At 40.7% G+C, this 17,832-nt stretch overlaps 1 protein-coding gene across 2 annotated transcripts in view; it reads right to left on the reverse strand.

Moving 5' to 3' along the window:
- The window catches only part of IPCEF1 (interaction protein for cytohesin exchange factors 1), a 77,669-nt gene that overhangs the window by 43,829 nt on the left and 16,008 nt on the right, over nucleotides 1-17,832 (reverse strand). For both annotated transcript variants that reach the window (XM_027688679.1, XM_027688687.1), the window contains exon 2: nucleotides 1,695-1,745. In XM_027688679.1, coding sequence (XP_027544480.1) covers nucleotides 1,695-1,718 — 24 coding nt within the window. In that variant the 5' untranslated portion in view covers nucleotides 1,719-1,745. The remainder of the gene's footprint in view (nucleotides 1-1,694; nucleotides 1,746-17,832) is intronic.

Consider the following 17,832-nt stretch of genomic DNA (forward strand, 5'->3'; position numbering starts at 1 on the left):
CATTGCAGCGTGGGCACGTTTCTGGCTCATATTCAGCGTGATGTTCACCAAGATTCCCTGGTCCTTTTCTGCAAAGCTACTTTTCAGCTCTATGGCCCCCAGCATGTACTGGTTTCCACTAGCAGTACCATTTGTGCTCAAATGGAATAACAATATGGCATAGAAGTCAGAGGGCTGGACAGGCTTTGTCAGTCTCTCCACAAGATCCTAGATTCTGGCCCCTACCAGGCAGCAAAACTCTCTAGATGCTTGGTCAGGCCTACAGAGGGATGCCTCTGTCTCTCACAGCAGGGACTCCCCCATTGCAGTGTCTCACCATTTCTTCTTGGTAGCCTTGCATGTTTTACAGTTAGGTGAACTAGGTCCTTTGCTGGTAGGCACATCTGGTTTCACTTCAATTATGAGGGCAGTCAACATATTTTGCAGTTGCAAGTTCTTAGGAGGGGTAGGAGCCTTTGTCTTGATACAAGAAATAATCAACTTCCATCCTTCCCCTTCTGCAGAAGTTTTGCTTACATTGATAGTGGGGGTAGACAGTGCCTACTTCTCAATTGCAGGTGGGGACTGATGGTCATCAAGTCATTTTGTCTCAGAGAAGACCCTATCTCTCTCCGTTTCATTTACTGTGATGCTGCACAGTCTGCACACTTCCTCCTTTATCTCCTTCACTTGTCAGCACAGCTCCTCCAAGATGGCACAGCTCCCGCAAGACAGAGGGCCATCTCTCCTGGCCTCAAGGAGAAGTCCTAACACCTCCTGCAATCTGGGACTTGGAGGGCTGCAAACCCCCTCAAAAAAACCCAGTCTGTGTGGAAACCTCTGCCCCAGGAGGGACAGCTGTTCCTACATCTACTGGGGGAAGCTGCCCTGTTACCACCATGCCTGAATACAGCACAGTTTCAATTGAGTCCCCCTTATTTCACTTCTTCATGCCCTGCTGCACAGACTGGACTGTTGGCTGCACTCAGGGTAGGTTCCTCATGACCACCAGTTAAAGGGTAATTGACCCTTCCTAATCACAGGGAGCTGTGTCAAAGGCTGTAGGTGTCTTGGATCTGGGGCAGCTGCCAGGAACAGCCAAGGATCACACCAAGGGATGCTTCTGCCTGGAGACTGAAGGGCTTGCAACATGCAAAGTCCCCAGGAGAAAAAAATGCGGTGAAATAGGTATACGAAGCTGTTTCAGGGGAAACAAAAAAAGTTGATTCTACAGGAAAAAGCAGGGGCATTTGGCTAACAGTGAACACCAGGATTCATGTCACATGAAGTTCAACTCACAGTGAATGAGTCTGAGAAGGCACCAAAGGCAGCCAGGATCTACAGTTATATTCTACAGAGCTATACTTTTCTTGAGCTTCCTAGGGGCTAGACAGATGTGTGGCTAAGAAAATCCTTTGCTAAGCTCATGTATCTTATGTTACTGTTTTCTCATCCATTGAAGAGTTGGACTTAGAAGTGAGGGCACCCCTGGCATCAGGCACATGCAGTAGATTTAATTTCATCCTTAGAACAGAACTGGGGTAACCTCACCACTTGGCCTGGCCTATAAGCAAGACCTTGTTTGGATATTGATGCTGTTCACATATGCTATTCTGTTATGCTGCTCATAGTCTTCTATGATTACAAGGATACAATCCCAAGATATGACCTCTTCAGCTGATCAATAACTCTGACATAACTTCAATTATACTTACGAGAACATTGCCATCAGCTTCCATGAATGGCTTCAAAGCTTAGTGGAAAAGCTGCAAAAAGAGAAAATTTTTTGTACTTCAGCTTTGTATTATATTTTCACATAACATAAATCTTGATAATAGAGTAAAAAAAATATTTTAATACATTTTGTTCTGCCAACTCTATCCTCCAACACAAAAAAAAACACTTTTCCAAAGATAATGCTGTGTTATGTGAACTGATTTTGCTGATTTAGAAGTCAACAAATGGTAAGTAACACTAACTCAAAACTATCCAAACTCTTCTATGAAATAAACAGAATAAAGCTCATCGGTGTGGCTGGGGGGTTGCTTTTTGCTTGGTTGCAATGGTTTTTGGAGTTGGGTGGGGTTGGGTTTTTTAGGGGAAATGCAGAGAGAATAAATAATATCGGGGATGAATTATTTTTGTTCATTTTGGTTTTTAATCTTAAAGAAATCTATAGAATTTTGATTCCTGTTTTGGTTGAGTAATTCCCAGTGTTTTCTGGGGATTCAAATTAGGAAACCTTCTGGTTCTCCTGAATGGGATGAGACCTCATAATGGATTGTAATTTTCCTTCCTGGAGACCAAAATCTGTGCAGTCCAACAGTAGACACTAGAGTTTATTTTCCAAAGACATACCAAGTTAGTGGTTATCCATTTAGGTGACAGATTAGGTGATTTAATTTTGTTAACACAAGCACTAGTCAACTCCCTGCATGATTTTCCTTTGGTTGGTAGAATGGACAGATGATGAATTGGTGCAGTGTACAAGACAAAGGAAAACATACCAGTGTTTTAGCGCCAGCAAAGTTCCTATAAAACTCACCCCTCTGCATCTGAAAGAATCATTGAGGGAAATAGAAGAGGATACAAGACTCTGCTGAAGCAAGCAAGAAAGGATTTCAAGAAATAGAGCCACACTTCAGAAGAATTTCTAACAAGAACTTTTTCCTTTTACTAGAACTGGTTATTTATGTGCCACTCCTCATACATAATATTTGTTTTAGTTTGAAAATAAAATCTTCCTACATAAAATAAAAACCCACCTACTGGCTTCCAGCAATTTCAAACCAAAAATAGAAAAGCAAACAAATACATATTTTTCTGGCTCTCCGTCATTTCTGTTCAAAAATAGAAAGAAGTACTTTCTGTAAGTGGCTCAAGTTGAAGTAATATCATTATGAGGAGAGATGTTATGGCCAATAATTTCAAGGATGTTTAGAAATCATACCTAGTATAAACAAGCAGAGGAAACACCTTTCGTTATACAAGCACATTAACACTGAGCCTCAAACACAGAGCCAGAAAGCAAGGGAATAACAGATCTTATTATTATAATTATTGAGACATGACCTTTTCCCTGTCATTTCTTCATTTCATGTGTACCTTGGGTTTGGGGAGGAATTGCACAGCTTTGAATCAGACACAGTACCAGGAGCAAGAGGAGAAGCGCTAGTTAACTGGCAAGGAAACATTTCCGCCTGCGTGATTTGTGCCAAAGGAGCTGAAATGGATTTCAGCAAACTCTTCTCAGTGACTTTAACTCAAACATTTGTTTGGTTTCCAGAAACTGGATAAGCAGTCTTTGAGCCAGAATCCAGTTTTCAAAGGAAGCATTGACTTCTGTCTCATTATGTATGGCCAGTCTTCGCGAACGAAGATTTTAGGAAAGGTCTTTTACCTTTCAAGCCTGCGCAATGGATTTTTTTTTTTTTTTTTAGGTGAGACACAGCATGCGCTGAACTGAGCCCACCCTTTAATCCTAAGGTTCATCTGCCGGGGCCAAGCAAGCTTGGACAATGGCAGTGAGGTCCTCAGGATGTAGGTTTGTTTAGAGTGACCTTCTCATAGATGGATGGCCTCACAGGGCTAACGAGCTCCATCTGCCCAGGGGACTGGCAATCGAACCTGGGTCACAGCGGTGAGAGTGCCGCATCCTAACCACTAGGCCACCAGGGGTCCCTGTCTCATTATAGTTGAGTATAATTTATTATTCCCTGTATAATGAAAGATATTTTTAAAAAATTACATGTTCACTACAGAAATAACTCCCAAACATTTAATCTGAATTTATTTCTCCTAAGTAAACCCAACCTGAGTGAGACTAGTTACACTGTGTAATGGCCTTGGGATTTTTATATTCACTCAAGTATACTCAACTGTTGCAAAACTAACATTTCAGAAGGGCATAACCCGTTTATCACTGCACTACAATAAAACAAGTCATCCCTTTCAATTTTATGTAGGTGCACAGTGGAAAAACTATCTATTCTTTCTAAACAGTCAGGTAAATTAGGAGAAGGAGCTGGATAAATGTGACCACTCAAATAGAGCTAGTTGATATCTGCCTTACTGGATGGTCCATCATGAATCTGTAGGGGCTGTCTCTATGAACCATAGTCCCCCACCACCAATAATCTCCTCACACAGGCTGCAGTTGGTATCCCCTGATGAGCAGTGCCTCTCACTTTCCCTCTGCGCAGAGGTAGGTGGTCACACTGTGTCAGCCCAGAAGCATGCTCAGGGCTGGCAGTTTTGCCAACAGAAAGGTTTCCCACCCCACAAAAGCTACACCTGAGCTCAAGAGCTTTGCAAGCCAGTGAGAGGTTGGTAAGCAACAACACTTGAGTTCATACCATCAGGAGGGTGTCCTGATTCCTAACTGGAGTAGCTGTAGCAGGAGAAAACTTGGGCCAGATCACCACATTTCACAGAACTCATAGTGCTGTATTACAGACTGGAGACACATGTGTGTATCCTCATCTAGACTCAAGTGGACACTGAAATTGAAGTGGGGTATTACCCCCAAGGGTGTGTGTGAGATTGTAGCTCTCTTCCTAAACCCCTCCATTTGCAACAAGATAAATTCTAGGAACAGAAGGAAAGGAAAACCCTCCAGCCTACAGATTAAGGCACCCACATGGAAAACATGCAACAGGATTGCAGTCTGCTGTAATGAATGTTCAATTTGCTAAAACTGAGAAGTGGAACAAGCCAAAGAGAGAAAATAAAACAAGGCAGAGTAAAACCTCTCCCACTTCAAAGGACTTCATAAACAATAAACCAGACTTGAATTTCTCACTTTCTGGAAGACAAATCACAATGGATGTACTGGATAAAAGCAAAGGGGATGGATTTACATTATCAGCTTGTAAACCATACCTACATTCCTTTGGCTTTTCTTACAGGTGCCCAGTATAACTCATTTAATTTCAATCTAAATTGAATACATTATGTTAAATGTGGTTTCACCTAAAAGACTTCTAAATCAAGTTTTTGAGGGCTTTTTTATTTTGATTTAACAACTGAATAAATTATCAGTGTGCACAGCTTTATTAGTCTCACTTCTCCCCTGTTCTTCCAAGAGGAGTAGTAAACAAGTAGGTACATGAGTAATGACTGATGCAACAAATGTGGAAACACAGCAAGTGTCTTACCAGAAATATCTTGCAATCATAGATAGTCAAATTGACTTCATCATCTCTTTGGAAATATATAGAAATATCTCTGTAAAGATCAAAGGTAATTTGAAGGGGTGGAAAAAAGGGAAGAGATAAAAAAAGAAAACAGTGAGGTTTCAATGATTCTAGTTGCAAAAATCTATCTTGCTTCATTAGTTATATTCCTCTTGGGGAAGTCAAAATCCACAAGGCCTGATGCTGTCTCTTACCAATTACAAGCTACAGCGAGTACATCAATATGCAATGATAGTGGTATAAGCTTGCCAGACATGCCTTCCAGGCATCCAACAGATGACATCCAGAGTGGACATACTTCTTTGTGCTACTGATCAAAATATTTGAGACATGCAACATGACTCAAACTATTTGTGTTGCTGAAGCACCTTAATTGTGCGTAGCTAAGCTCCTATTCTGATGGCATTGACACAGACTACTCAAAAGGAAAATTTCTGCTTTACCAAACACCAAGCCAGGGCTGTAGATAACCTGGAAAAAGAGCTTTAAACCTTTTGTTTACATTTCTCACAGTGGTCACCAGTTTTAACCTCTATGCTTGTTTTCTGTTTATTTGTCTGCCTGCAACAATCTGCACTTCAATGGGCAATGAATTGACAGGCAATATGAAACTAATGACAGCGTTACAGAAGTTTCCCCAAAAAAAACAATTATTACTTAATCACATATCTCACCAGACATTGGGAATTGCACTGCCCCAATTTATAGCAGCGCTTGAAGCACTGTCCTGTGGCAAGGAGACAGCCTTACATAATAGTCCTAAATTATCTCATTACCTCTAACCAGGGTTCTTGTAACAATGCAGGGGGAAAATAATCAGAGTGATTGCAAGCTCATAATTGTCCTTTGGCTTACTAGAGATCAATTTAATCTGACAGAACCTTACCGTTAACCACTAATTAGTCAGATCTAGTCAATTACTTAACCGGTTAATCAGCTGCCTAAATCAGCTGTCTAAATCAACTATCTAACTTGTACCAGGAGTTTCTAAAGTGCAGATTTTCTCTTTCTTACTGGCTCACCAGGGAAGATGGATATTAAGCTTTGTGTTTTGCCTTAGGGCAGTGACAAACAGATGTTAAGGCACTCTTCACAAAAGTTCATGGACCATCCCACCCTGGATAATGTATCCCATCCAACCTGGTCCACATGACTCTGTGTTTCCAAATATCAGAAGAAACTACAGATTCACCATTAGCATCCGAAAGAGCAAGTCCATTAAAGATTAGTCATAAGACATAATTGTCAAAGTATACCTTCAGCTTTGGCCACAATGGATAAATTCAAGCTTGTTGAACAAATGTTACACTTCGAAAAGACAAAAGGGTTCTTTTCACAGGCTTAACAACAAGAAACTGCATTTTTCATATCTAATGCCATTATATTTTAGAATACCATTGGTTATAACCTTATTTTCAAATGCATTTCCTCAACTGCAAGCAATTCAAAAAGATAACTTCTGACTCTGTTTGGGAGAAGGCCAGGAAAAACTGGAACAAAATTCACTGCTCCTGTGTTGGAGACGAAAAGGGTCTGGAGACATCACCCTGCTTGGATCATAGCCAGGTCCTGTCAGTCCAGCTGGGAAGCCCAAGAGCAGCAGGTTACACGTGCTGAGACCTCTGAACAAGCAGTTGCAGGAGTCAAACCTCACTGCCTTCAGGAGGAGAGGGGCTGGAGAGAATGAAGAGGTTCAACAGAAGATATGTGCTCCAGCCTCACAGACCAAAATGAGAAATCAAAATGACATGCTTAACAAAGTGTGTCTACCCCAAACTCCTTGAAGTGTTGAATTGTTTCCTACTGCTGCTATGTTTGAAGGCCAAGGAAGAGTTTGCAGAAACACTGAGTGCAACACTGCAGTTCTTACTGTCTTCTAGCTGTCTTTTTTTTGTGGGGGTGGTACGCAATAAAAGCAGGTAAAGTTAAGTTGGCTGCAGAAATGGATGAAGAGTTAGTGCAGTTAAGGTGCAAGTAAACACTTCAGGACTAGAGAAGCACTTCCCTGGTGTTCTGCTCTCTTCCAAAAAATGCACAGATTTCTGCTGTCCCAGAAGATGAAACACAAAAGGGAGACAGGAAAAAAAAGCACAAAGCCTATAGCCCCTCCTGAGACAACTATCTAAGGGGTTTCTCAAAGCAAATCCCTTGCAAAAAGATACAGATGAGGGCAGAAGAACCGTCATTCCTCCTCTGTTTTTTCAGAACAGTTTTTCCGCAAAGACAGTTTTGAGGGAACACTGCAATGCCCAGCATGTAAAGAAAGAACAAGGGCATGTTTAGCTGCAGCACAAAGGTACAGAACAGCTGCACTACTTGCAAACATGGATTTTCGCAGTGACAAGCACCTGGGACATACTCATTGGAAGGCAGTTTTGACAAACATTTGCTGTCATGGCATTGCTGAAGGTTTATGAATCCAATGGAAGGTAAAAATTGAAAAAATTGTGAGTTTGGAGGACAAGGTTCAGAGGAAAAAAAGAAAGAGAAAAGGTATTGTTATCAAAATGAATCAGATTTCCTAAAATAATAAAAAAAAATTCTGCCAGATAGAGCTGACATAGGTAGGCTGCCTGGCACACCCCAGATTTCAGCTCTGCCCTGTGCCATTTCAAGAATGCACTGACTTTAGGGTCCTTTGCCCAGCAGAACACAGTGACATTTTCATTTTGGAGAATTTTTACTTTTTCCCATCCAGTAGTCATTGGGATGAAAAGCCTCCTGGGAAGCAGGACTCCTTGAGGTGGGGAATGGCCTCCCTACAGCCTCACAGCACTACCAGGCTGCCCCAGGAGGGGATCAGTCCCCATCCACACATTGCCAAAGGCATCTTGTTAGTGGGGATAATTTGATTTCAGGCAGCAAAGCCAAGGTTAGAGCAGAAGCTTTAGCTCTTCCTGCATTTACAGGTGTTCTCCAGGGCACTGTGGATGATGGTTTCTCCTCTGTCCAAAAACCCTGAGCAATATTCCCTGAGCTGCCACCCTGTTGAGTGATGTAACAAGGAAATCTAGTCCCATTACAACTGACGCAACTGCACTGTAATATATCAGGATAACAGGAGCATGCTTTTGACTTCTGCGTTTGAGAACAAAAGGCCAGCAAAAATTGCTACTGTTTGCACTCTCTGAAGATTAGAGGAGAGTCTTCTTTCTCCCACTCAGGCAGAGTTCATTTCACCAACAGCACTATACAAAAGGCCAGCATTGACACTTCCAGGGAAGTGCCAAGAAAACAAGTTTTAAAAAATAAAGCAAAATCATTGTGCTGATGATTATGAGGATGAAATAGGAAAGAAATAACTGGAGTACTTGCTGCTTCTTCCATCAAAGGCTTCCCCTCCACATTCACAAAGTTCTCAAGAAATTGAAGTCTTCAGAGTTGTGTTTGGTTCCTTATCAAAAGGTCAGGACCATTGAAGAGTTTGTCTTCTTCCCACCCACCACAGCACACAAAGTACATGCACTCAAACATCACCTCTGCAAGAGAGCAATCTCAGTGGGGAGAGATATAGCAATGACAAACTGTCCTGGCACGTGTCACCAGAGAGGGCAGAACTGCTTCTGCACTACAATGCAGTCTGGTCAGCCATACAGATTTGCATGAGGTCTTCTTTTCCCCATGGCTGAAAGGCATTTCCCCAGGAACAAGAGAATGGAGAAAACTAGACTGCTGACATCATAGCTTCTCCAGAGAAATTTAGCCAGCGCCCATTCCTCAATTCAACATCCAGGTCCACATGATCTTATATAATATAGAATTCCTCCAAGGTCCAGGACAGGCAGGCCACCAAGCTGGACAGGCAACTGAGAGCCCAGTGCTGTTCTCATATGTCTGAGTTAGAGCAGATATGGACCCATGAGAGGCCAAAAAAAAACCCATCTAGAATGAAAGCTCAATGATATGATGAAAAGTTGTTCCTAGAAGTACGTTGCCCTGGAATCCAGTTTAATTATCAGTGGCTTGCTTGCTTCTAGACTATTTCAGCAGTAGATATGGTTTCCTTTTAAACAGATTAATTCTCATTTTAAATTGCTACCAGCCATATTTACTTTGACTTATGTCTGCAATAAGCAAGAGAAGAAAGCCTGCTTCACCACACAAAAAGAACATAGTATGAAATACCTGCTAGAAGATAGCTCCTCACCAGTGTGAAAAGGGGGTCTTGTCCAAACTGGGTAGCATAACAAACTGGTTGGCCCTGAGAGCTGCAATAAAACTTAAAAAAACCCCAATGACTGGTTGCAAATGATTGCTGCAGTACTTATCTTCAGTCTTCAATGCCTCTAGGCATCCAAGATTTACTATAATTCTTGCTTCTTAAACCCTATAGCCTTTGCCAGAACATCTGCACAAAGAAATAAATCATTAGAGATGACTATTTGCTGTTCCTGCAAATGCAGATCTGACTACATTAGACACTCGTTTCTTGAATCTTATAGAAAGAAAAACTTTTCTGTACTTCTTTTTCTATGGTGTTGCCCTCACTGTAGTTAAATCTGAAAGGAAAGCAGTGAGCCTTTTCTGAAAGGAGAAATCAATATGGCAAAGCTATTTACATAGAACTAAAATCTGAACTTGTTCTTTCACAGGAACAATTTCCAGAATTTCCCAGAAGATCTGGATTTTTTATGTCATAGGCTGTATTTCACCAAACTTTTGCCCTTAAATTCCACCATATTATGGTTGTCACAACACTCTACACAAAGTTAATCTGTGTCTGTCTTTCATTTTTCTTCTGAGGAGAGACTTCCTCTCTTCTGTTTTTCTTCTAAAATGTTCCCAGCTGTTTATTTCCTTTTATATTTATATAAGTGTACTCCAATATAGAGTATCTCCATTTTTCAAAGTAATTGTTGTATGCATATCTTTCCAGTTTTATATAAGAAAAGCAAATAGTCAAAGTTTAGACTTCTCAGTGATAAAAAAATAGTAATCAATACAAATTAAGTTTAGTATTATCACCTATTTAATGGCAATGTATATCTCACAGTAACTGCAGCCTCAACAGTTACTTTCACTTTTATGTTCCTCTTTAAATAAATTATTTTAACTTGTTACTTCAGTTTTCCCTCTCATGCCATCTGCCATTTTGGCAACAGAAGCCCCATGGCAGTAGAAATAATTAATGAGAGGTAAATGTTTGGAGAAAATCAATCCCACGCTTGGTATTTCCCATTGCAGCAGAGCTCTAATTTATACCAGTTAAAGAGTCCGAGGCTAGCAGAAGGATTTGAAATGCTTGTAATTTAAATTGTCCTGGTTTAAATCAACTCACTTGAGGGCACAACTTTCAAGACTTTTTCTAACACTGGAAGAAATGCTGTATTTGTCTTCCTAGCTGATCTCTCAGGCTTTACTCAAATAAGTGCCAAAATGCATCCTGTTTCTGTTGTTCTCGTGACTTCTGACCAGATACTATAAATTAGCACATATCTTTTGGAAGAATTCTCAAGCAACACAAGGTTATAATACTCCTGTCTTATTAATGTCTTAGAAAAGATTGGAAAGATTGAAAGAGCATTGACAAATTTGGATACAACTCCTCTAGGCACATCACTGGCAGAACACAACTGAATTTCTACCTCGTGCTGGGTTGTGGTGCCTTTTAGACATGCAGGCATGACCAAAAACATCTCAGTGAGAACACAGTGGTCCAAGCAGAACATCTGAATACAGAAGTCCTACTCCATACCAGTAAGCATTTTGCTTTTCTGGGAAAGAGCTATTACTGCCCACCCTCATTGTTTTTTTCAGTGATGAATAAAAAACTTGAGATGTCTAAACGTGAACAAGATAAGCATCATGCTTAAACGCCTTTAACATGCCAATATGACAACCTTATATCCCATCACCTAATGTGAGATATATTACACTAAGTTGTTGTCATGGTTTGAGATTGGCCCCCCCTCGAGAAGAGGGGGACTCAGAGGTGATTGGGTGCCAGGGCAGTGTTCCCTGAAGAGCCAATCACCATTCATGTTGTTCGCTTCTGCTCAAAATCATATATACACAGCCCACCGGAAGCTGTTGGCGAGAGTTCTGTGTTGGCACTTGGGCTGTTGGTGTCTGCTGCGTGTAGGTGTGGAAGGCCGGGGGGTGGCTGGGCTCCCTCTCTCCCCTCCGGGGGGGGAGAGAGGAGCCCTGCGGCCCCCCCCAGCTCTGCCTAGCTCAGAGCAGAGTTAGAGGCAGCATTTTGAGTGTGTGCAGTGAGAGAAGAGACTCACGTGAGTACCTGAATCTGACTTGAGGTAAGAGGAGAGAGGCTGGCTTTGTAGCCAAGCCTTCTCCCCCCTCCTTTTCTACAGCTAAGCTGTGGAGGGGGGCTTTCTGTCCCTCCACTGTAAGTGGAGGAGAGGCTCAGCATTGAAGCTGAGCCAAGTGGATGGGCCGTGGAGGTAGGCCTGGCGCTCGGGAGAAAGAGTCCCAAGCGAAATTGGAGATGGACCCCCTCCCCCCCAGAGAGAGAGAGAAAGGGGCCCGGAGGATGTCTCTGCCACGCAGGACAACCGAAAACCTGAGGAGAAATCCACATGCCAGGACGTGGACACTTGCTAAGCAGAACCACACTGCAGCAGCCTACGAACCAAGGTATGAGAGAGAGAGAGAGATCACACAGTGGCAGGAGAGCAAGGACTCAAAGCTATCTTCCTGGACTTTATGAGGAGGAGAGACTGCAACAAAACAACTGGAACTTGGTGAGGGGGGAGCGTTCAGGCCCAGAACACTCCCACGGAAGGACTGGTTGCTTTCCAGCTTTGAAAAGGCTCTTTCCTGGACTGAACTTAAAGGAGGGGCTTGAAAGGACTGATTGATAGAGATGTAATATATATATAGTTGTCTTTAGCTTGTATAGTATTTATTTGTGTAAATAAATGTATATACTTCCCCTTCCCCTATAGAAGCCTCTGGCCTGAAAGTTTCTCTTCAGTAGTGTTGGGATAATTGTGGGAGGGGGTGGAGAAGCCTGAAAATTGGATTTTTAGATTTCTAACGTGGCTCAAACTACCACAGTTGTTAACACCATAACCATGACCACAGATTTCTCATCTTCAGGTTATCATTAGTTCTACTTTGTACTTGTCTTCCATGGAAAATCTCAGACAAACCAATTTTTTCATTAAAAAAAATTTGCTCTCCACAGAGATTTTATAATAGAGTATATAACAAAATTTTTTAGAAACTATGAAGTTTTGAAATCTTACCATAAAAGAAAATCAAAGGAAATTTTTTAATATGAAAATATAAATTAAATAAACTGTCTAACAGCTAAATGTTTATTTAGACAAAAATACTTTTTCCTGTTCTATTTCTTTACAATATTAATTTCTTCCTTGCATTAATATTTATTTTTGCTGAAACCTATAGCCCAACATAGGATGACAAAAACATGAAATGGAATCAAGCCACAATATCAAGTGGCTTGACAGAAAGTTTAATATCATGGTATGACATAAAGTTTAATATGTCCTGATTTTAAATATTTTTTTTCAAATTATATTACAGTCCTTAAATTTCAATTTTATAACTTAAATTCAATTAAGCAATAATATAAAATTCATCCAAATTCATGAGAAGGTTGGCACAAGAGACCCGCTTCTCATGAAGTGGACAGACTTTTGACCATCAATCTATGATTTATTGAGATAAATGAGGAAGAAAAAAATCCATGCTATTCCAAAACATTCCAGAATACTCACTCTCAATATGCTTGTGTTGTTGGTTTTTATTAAATGTCTGCCAATCCAGCGTTTAAGCCCCAGTTCTTAGCAGAAGAAAGTGAGCTGACCACAATAATAGGAATAAAAGCATGCTGAAATGTTGAATTCAAGGTAGCCAAGGTTGAAACTCCACAGAGCTTTAGAAGTCAGGCCAGAAGGTTGAACAGCTGTTCGACTGGTTGTCAATCAAGTTTTCAGCACATTTCATAATATGTTGCATGTGCAACCAATATGTTCCTAATGTGTCACATCATTAAAAGTGGAAGCAGGGGAAGCAGCAGCAGAGGAAAGGTATGGCCTCTAACTGAGCACCCAGGGTCCTTGCACATCTACAGGCAGCAGTATAGGACCCAAATATAATATCATGTGATATAGTATGAAGTTATACTATGGCCCAAAAATAGGAACAAAATAGCTCAACATGCTAAGTAGCTGTCTCTAAAGCTGTACTAAGGCTTCCATCAGGACACAAACAGGCTAGAACACAACCACCATCTGAAAGTGTATCTCATCAGAAATCATCAAAGTGGAGGAACTGGAAAAAGCCCTAAGGAGTCAGCAATTAACCAGTACAAGACCAAGATGTCTGTTCGTGGTTTCAGGAACCCAAGACCAGAGTTGAATAGCTGTGATTCACCATATTTCTAAGATTTTATCTTCACAATGTATCTTTGCTGGAAATGCAGTTTATGCTGGGCACAGACAACACATCCAGAAGACAGAAAACTGCTGGAGGATCTTGCTTACTCCTGCAATGGCATGTACTACACAGCAATTCAGAATACAGATTCAATCTTCCTCTCAGCAGGAAGAAAAGTGCTCTAAGTGTTCTGGAGTACACAAGACTCCAGATAGAGAAAACACACAGAAATCACAGCTGAAAAGAACCATTCCAGTGCACTAAATTCTAGTAAATAAATAAAGAAATAAAGATAATTTCTGTTTCTCCATTCCAGCCCCCTTCCCTTCCCTCCCAATTTCCTATTTTGGTCTTATATAAAGGGATGTTAAACGACCAATGTGGGAAATACTGCTTCTTACTAAGTACAAACATCTTCACACTGTTGCTTTCTGAGAAAATCTGACTATTTGACACCATCTCCTTTCCCCTTACACTTTGTAAGATACACACAAATCATTTAAAGACTGTATTAAGGAGCTACAGAAAACTCAAACACTTAAGCAAATTACTGTGTGTCAGCTGAAACATTAACTACGAAAGACCTGTAAGGTGAACTGAATTGCCTAGCAATTGCTTTTGCTTTAGATTAAGAGAAAATAAGCACAGTTAATATGACTCAGTTGGTATGATATTTTGATGGTGCTTGTACCCAGAAGCTGCTCCTGAAGAACTTTATAGACTTAAATGCACCACAGAATAAGAGCATGAGTTCTCTTGAGACTTTGCAAGGAACAAGGACAACAAAGAGCTACAGAATGTAGCCAAGCAAGGAAATATGCAGTGATTTACAGCATTACCACCCAGAATATCGTTGAAGAAACTTTTCTGAAGTATTAGCAACAGGGATTGCAGTGTGCTTATTTCCATTACAATGGACCGTGTGTCAGGTACTGTAGTAACAGGGAAGAAAAGAGAAATGGTCCTGGCAGGTTCCACTGTAAGACAGGATACAACAGTAGGATGTAGACAGGAAGCAGACAGACTCCAGGATAACAATGAGACAACAACCATCAGGATCATATATTGGGTCTCAGCATGCTTGAGGACAGACATTGTCAAGGTTTGCATTAGTCTCATAGCAAATGACTTTTAAAAATAATGAAAGACAATACATTCAAATGCTTGTAAAACTAAGAGAGGGATCCCAGGGAGGGAAGGATCCCAGAGAGTTGAAAATGAGAATTAAGGTTTAGTGTGTTTAATGCTACTCAGAAGTGTAAATAAATAAGATGGGAGATTCATCAAAGAACCAAAGCAAGAAAATTAATCTTGCAGTAAGTTTCCGAACTTATATGAGGTGGTAGAATTTCTTTTGTTAATGCCAGAGAATAGGAGATTTCAGAAAAGATGAGATAATGACAACTTGGATAACAGTATATTTCTGTGTATGAAGAGTGAAGACATTTGAAAGTTTGTTCGAAATTTAAACAATAGTTTGCAAATGAGGACACAGAACCGCTCAGACCGCAATGTCATTGTCAGTAATGAGCAAGTATGACTTAGGAAAGGCCGATGTCGATCATGTTGGCTGGATCCAATTAAAGGCTGATCCACGACACATCAGAGAGACAGGCCAAACTCTACATTTGGTTAAAAAAAAATACACCTCTGTGTTTAGGAGTAGATCTGTCCTTCATAGGAGGATAAGCCATGCTGGTGTTTGTGAATAAAATTACTTGGACAAAAGGTGCAGAAGAGAAATGGATCAGAGGACGGTATCATTTATTAGACCATAAACAGTATTTTGAGGTATATCACAACCTTCTGAAAGGCATTTTGTAAGTGTTCTTGGAAAACAGGTGGAGAACCATTGGCAGACAGAGTCATAGAGAGTAAGGGTTTGAGAGGAGATTTTCAGATAAAATTGAAGGTAAGTGCCAGAATAAAATTATGGCAGACCAGAGAGGGTTTTGTCCACTGATTGTATTTAACAGAAGAAATGAAAACATGCTAGCTGAGAAAGAGAGAAAAACTGGAGGAGGTTCTGAAGAAAAGCAAGGTAGGCAAGTCAAAGGAAGATGAGCTCTATCCGGATGAGGAAGCCATATCTACAGGAGGAGCAGTCAAAGTATTAGGTGAGACAAAGCTATGTTATTATGCTGATTAGTTTTTTTCTTCCCTCTTGGAAGCAATCCACAAGACCTGTTTGGAGAGAAAGGAGACAAGAACATGGGGAAAACTGAAAGCATATGCACACAGAAAGCGTGACTCAGCTAAGCCAGAGGCAGGGTATAGAGTTAGAGGAGGACAGACACAGTCTATTCACAGGACTTATGCCATAGATGCCCCATAGCAAAAGCAAAAGAAACAGACTCCACTGGAGGACAGCCAGACTGTAACTTGATGATAGGAAAGAGAAGTGAGCAATTAAAGAGTAGAGGAGGCTGCAAAAGGGAAATATTTTTAGAAATATATGTCACTAAAGCATAAACACAGTGCACACACTTTGATGAGCTATGTCTTTAGTTTCATGTACTGTTTTTCAGAGAAATTCTTAAGGGAAAAGATGCAGCTTTGCTCCAGTTGAGAAGGAAACTGCAATGCAGATAGGGGTAATAGGTATAGTTTCACACGCAACATTACCTCAGTGCCCATCTCCCTGTCTAGTGATTGTGTAATATGCAGCATGATTTTATCAGCACTGAGTGACGCATCAGGAAAGACATTTTCTGCTTCATCTTTATCCAAACTGGTCCTCAACCTACTAACCCACAACCACGTCACTATTAGTTTAGGTAGATCATGGGGGAGCGTGTAAGTGATGAATTTGGGGGACAAACGGAAACATCTAGAATTAACAAGGAAAAAACAGAGCATCTTAAAAAATGAGGAAGCCCTTCAACCTGTGTTGGCTCAATGCCTTCCGTGGTCACCTTGCAGGGACTACACAGAGCTGGTGGAGAGGATGCCATGCTGAGCATTCAGCCCCCAGCTACCTACTCAAGGAAACACACTCAAAGAAGTGAGATGCAAATGCTGCGTTCTGGCTACCAGATAGCCCTGCAAGAAATCATGTCTCTCAGTATGCATGGGAACAAGTAGCAAAGAACTTGCACCAAAATTTAACATGAACATTAACAGCCTGGCATTAATGGCTCTTGCCATTTGTGAAGTGAAACAGAGCTTTCCATCACCCTGAGATAGAAAAGGGGTAGCAGTGAGGCAGCATGCTGGGCAAATGCATCAAGGTAATAGAGCATTTGAAAGCAGAGAGCTTCAGCATCCCCGACCCGAGGCACACAGCCTCCTCATCCCACAGGACTTCTACCTGGTCACATTGTGCGCAGCTCTGTCACTAGTGTCAACACCAAGAGAGGGGCACTGTGGGAATCTCCTTCCCAGAGAGGTAGTTTTTGCCTCCAGACAGTTTTATCACAGGGAAGAGTACAGAAAGGCCATTCCGTAAGAAGTTACAAAATAGTTTCTCTCTTCTTTTTTGAGTTGTCGCAAATTATTGAACGTTGGCATAACTGGCAGGCAGGAAAATCCTGCAAAACGGAACTGAAGTTCCTGTGCCTACACAATAAATCTTCTCAGATACCCAGTTAATACAACTAAGCTCAGTAAAGAAAGATATCACCCTACAAGAACTTGCTGAAAGTAAGTAGGTAAGTGAATGATTATACAAGCTGCTAATCTCTGTTTTCCCTAAAGGCATATTTTGTTGAGGAAAACTTGAATCCAGAACTAAAAAGCCAGGGGTCTGGGTTTCCTGTTTCAGTGCAAAGGACAGGAAATTTTAATTCCAGCTGTTCTTTTGTTCACAGTATTTGTAAACCCATTCACATAGTTCTTTTACCATCTGTTTACTCAATTTCATATGTATGAGAGAAACATTAAAATTAATGTATTCTAAAATTCTTTTTACATTGAAAACAGAAATAATTCTGCTCAGTGCTGTCACCACAGCCCATTACAGTCTATTCCCATATTACACCCTAAATTCTCATTACATGACACTAGATTTTCACTTTTTTTTTCTAGAAACCTAAAATCAATAAAGGAATTGCTTCAATTTCCATATTAAATACTTGTCTTCACAAATATCTCATTTATACGAAACAGTCATGACTAGACTGTCACCATGTCCTTTGATGGATCTTAAAACATAATTATATTGAACTTGTCCAGAAGAGAATCATTCATATACATGTTGCCCTTTGTCCTCACTCAACAAACAAACTTCATTATTTCTAATTATTTCATTATTTTTTAGTGGTCCATTTGCATTTTTTTAGCCAAAGCGGAAGGCAGG

The sequence above is a fragment of the Neopelma chrysocephalum genome, unplaced genomic scaffold, assembly GCF_003984885.1.
Source record: "Neopelma chrysocephalum unplaced genomic scaffold, ASM398488v2 Primary Assembly neopelma1_23, whole genome shotgun sequence".
NCBI classification, from domain to species: Eukaryota; Metazoa; Chordata; class Aves; order Passeriformes; family Pipridae; genus Neopelma; species Neopelma chrysocephalum.